This window comes from Babylonia areolata, chromosome 6 (genome assembly GCF_041734735.1).
Source record: "Babylonia areolata isolate BAREFJ2019XMU chromosome 6, ASM4173473v1, whole genome shotgun sequence".
NCBI classification, from domain to species: Eukaryota; Metazoa; Mollusca; class Gastropoda; order Neogastropoda; family Buccinidae; genus Babylonia; species Babylonia areolata.
In genome coordinates this window covers 23,252,833-23,256,095 of record NC_134881.1, presented here as the reverse complement: position 1 = coordinate 23,256,095, position 3,263 = coordinate 23,252,833, and the positions used below count along the sequence as shown (strand labels likewise).

Sequence of the window (3,263 nt, the reverse complement as noted above, 5' to 3'; positions counted from 1 at the left end):
TGGTGGACTGCCAGTAACTATGACTATGACAGAACAGGTGTGAGTAATGGGAAAGTTTCAGGATAAGCAGCCAGAGGTGTAATACTAATGCCACAAACATAGTACAGAAGACCTGAGTACTGAGTACAAAAATTTCTTTTGTTACAGCAATAAAATAAATAAATAAATAAATTTCACATAAAAAAAACCAACAAAAACAAGGCACTGTTTCTGCAACTTTTGCTACATCAGAATTCCATGTTCTTGGTCTGTGAATTTTTTTTTTTCCTTTTCTTTCCCCTCTATAAAAATGTTTGAAATGAAATGGGTATATATATATTTGCTCGGTACTATGTTATGAATTCCCTTATCCCATTGTTAAACTTTCCAACAGCCACTTTGACATGCAGACTCTTTACTGACAGATAGACAGACAGTGTTTGACAATCAAAGAGTGTTCCAGTTACAGACTAACTTTACTAACTCAGCAACACAAGTTCTGGAGGGCCCTCTTGACAGTGCCTGTTTCTAAAAACAATTCATTGCAAGTCACAGTTGTTTATCACATTCTGTCAAACAGCATTTTGAAAAAAAATAATAATGATCAGTTCACATCTCAACTGATTGTGACAAAGACACACACACAGGCACACACTCATGTACGCACACACGCGCACACACACACACACACACACACACACACACACACACACACACACAATGAAGCAAGCACTTAACATATGTTCTCCATATACACTTGAGTAAGAGTACAACCAAATCAAAATAAGTATCATTATCATAATTAAATCATTCTTTCTCCTCTTCTTCTTCTTCTTCTTCTCCTCCTCCTTCTTCATGTTCTTTAAGCTTATACACTCACTGAGTACTCAATCAGTTGGGAAAGCAAAAACATAAGTATATTTCTCTGTGTGTGTGTGTGTGTGTGTGTGTGCGTGTGTGTATATGCATCTGTGTATGAGTGTGTGTGCATATATATAAAATATGTTGTATCTTTTTTTGTGTGTGTATGTGTGTGCATACATGTGTGTATGTGTGTGCATACATGTGTGTGTGTGTGTGTGTGTCTGTCTGTCTGTCTGTGACTGTGTGTGCATATATTAAAAATATGTAGCAGGTCTCTGTGTGTGTGTCAGTGTGTGCGTCTGTGTCTGTGTGTCTGTGTGTGTCTGCATCTGTGTGTATGTCTGTGTGTGCATGTCTGTTTTGTGTCTGTGTCTGTAATGTGTCAGCATCTCTCTGTGATTGTGCACATATAGAAAAAAAATTGTTCTCGTGTTGACACATGTATGTTGGAACACACCTTCCAAACATAACAATAAAACTTCAACAGTGGCTGTATCAGATTGATTAACCAGTTCACCAAGGCAGCTATGCACTGAAGACAACTCTGATAACAAGACAAAACCCACAGATGCCACACTCACCTGCGTGGTGTAAGGTGGGTTGGCAAGATACACCTCGTCTTCATACAGCTTGTCGTTCAGCATGTTCCTCAGGTGCACCTTGGTGAAGCTGAACAGGGCTTTCTGGCCGATGTCGTAAGCATCCATACGGCGCGCACCCCCACTGAGCCAGTCCCCCCCCTCCAGCCCCGCCATGGTCCCGTGGGACAGATGTAAGCTGGAGTCAGTCAGAGCCATGGAGCCGGGGTTCGAGGACAGTGTCTGTGACGCGGGTGGGACGCCGCCGCCAACGCCGACGACGCCTGTCGCGGGGGGAAGTTCTGGAAGCAGTGCCTCCGAGTCTTGCACTGTGGTGGACGAACTGCCCAGCTTCTCACTGCCACTGCCCCCATCAGCGACGCCGCCGCTGGCCGCCGCCCCGCCACAGTGACTGACATCAGTAGACGCGGCCGGTTTCAGTTTTGTCGTTTTGGTTTTGTCGCCCGTGTCCGACCCCCCGCCCCCACCCCCACCACCCCCACCCTTCATAGTCACACTGGTTCTGGGAGAGGTGCCGGTGCCGGAATCTACGTCGTCCGTTTCTTCCAGAGTGAAGTACACGGCTGTACCACCCTCCTCCCTCAGGACCTGCACAGCTCGCAGCAGTTTGTCCCGGTGGGTCTGCTTGTCCACTTTGATCGCGTCCAAGTCCTCCTCCCCGATCTGCTTGCACACTTCCAAGTCATCGTAGCCGTTATCGATGAAGGCTTGCGTGTACTCCGCCAGGTTCAACGACCGAAGCCAGTCTTCCACGATATTATTCCGCTCGGCCATCCTCCTCCTCCTCCTCCTCCAACTACTGAGCGGGTATGGGGCTTTTCTATAGCCACTGTCACACAGACTCCAGTCCGCTGCTGTGTTAGCTGTGTCGCTCTAATGCTGCTGCTGCTGCTGCTGCACGCGAAAGACTGGCAGTACGGCGAACAACGGAGTTTGGTGGTGGCGTGCGTTCGATGGAACCGCGAGTGGTAAGTCCGTCGTCAGTCATTTTGCCCGCTTCATCTCATTTCACCGGAACAGTCTGACTTAGAACTGCTTCCTTTTCAACACTGACACAACCTTGTTTGTGGTGATTTTTCTCTCAAGATACGCCGCACTGAAAATTGCATCCAAACAGTCAGCGAATGAACGAAAAAAGATCGTCTGCCACACTGCTGGCTGACAAGACAACCACTGAGTTGCTCCACGGGCGAGTGTCGTGTTACTGCGCGCGCAGCTTTGTGTCGTGACGTTGCTGGGGTATCCCTTTTTTTTTGGTTTGTTTCTTTTTTCAGGCCGCTGGAATTCCCCCTCCGCCGGCCACGTGCTTTTCGTGTTGACAGTCGTTTCGCTTCCGTGGATTTGAAAGGGAGGAGGAGGGTGGGAAAGAGGGTTGGAGGATCGCTGGGTTTTGTTTTTTTTACTCTCTCTCTCTCTCTCTCTCTCTCTCTCTCTCTCTCTGTCTACATATCTATCTATATATCTATCTATATACATATACCTACATGAAGATTGATGTGATCAAATGTTCTCTCTCTCTCTCTCTCTCTCTCTCTCTCTCTCTCTCTCTCTCTCTCTGTCTACATATCTATCTATATATCTATCTATATACATATACCTACATGAAGATTGACTGATGTGATCAAATGTTCTCTCTCTCTCTCTCTCTCTCTCTCTCTCTCTCTCTCTCTCTCTCTCTCTCTCTCTCCCACCCCCCTTTCTCTCTCTCTGTGTGTCCCTTTCTCATACATACATACATACATACATACATACATACATACATACGTACGAACAAACATCTTCCCTCGCCAATTGAGCGCATATTTTACTTCCCATAAACAT

General features: G+C 46.4%; 1 protein-coding gene across 1 annotated transcript in view; it reads right to left on the bottom strand.

Annotated features, from left to right (window-relative positions):
- LOC143283476 (uncharacterized) overlaps positions 1-2,216 on the bottom strand; it is a 162,046-nt gene extending 159,830 nt beyond the window's left edge. The window contains exon 1 of the mRNA XM_076589716.1: positions 1,425-2,216. Within this exon, the coding sequence (XP_076445831.1) occupies positions 1,425-2,216 (792 nt within the window). The remainder of the gene's footprint in view (positions 1-1,424) is intronic.
- Between the last annotated feature and the right edge of the window lie 1,047 nt (positions 2,217-3,263).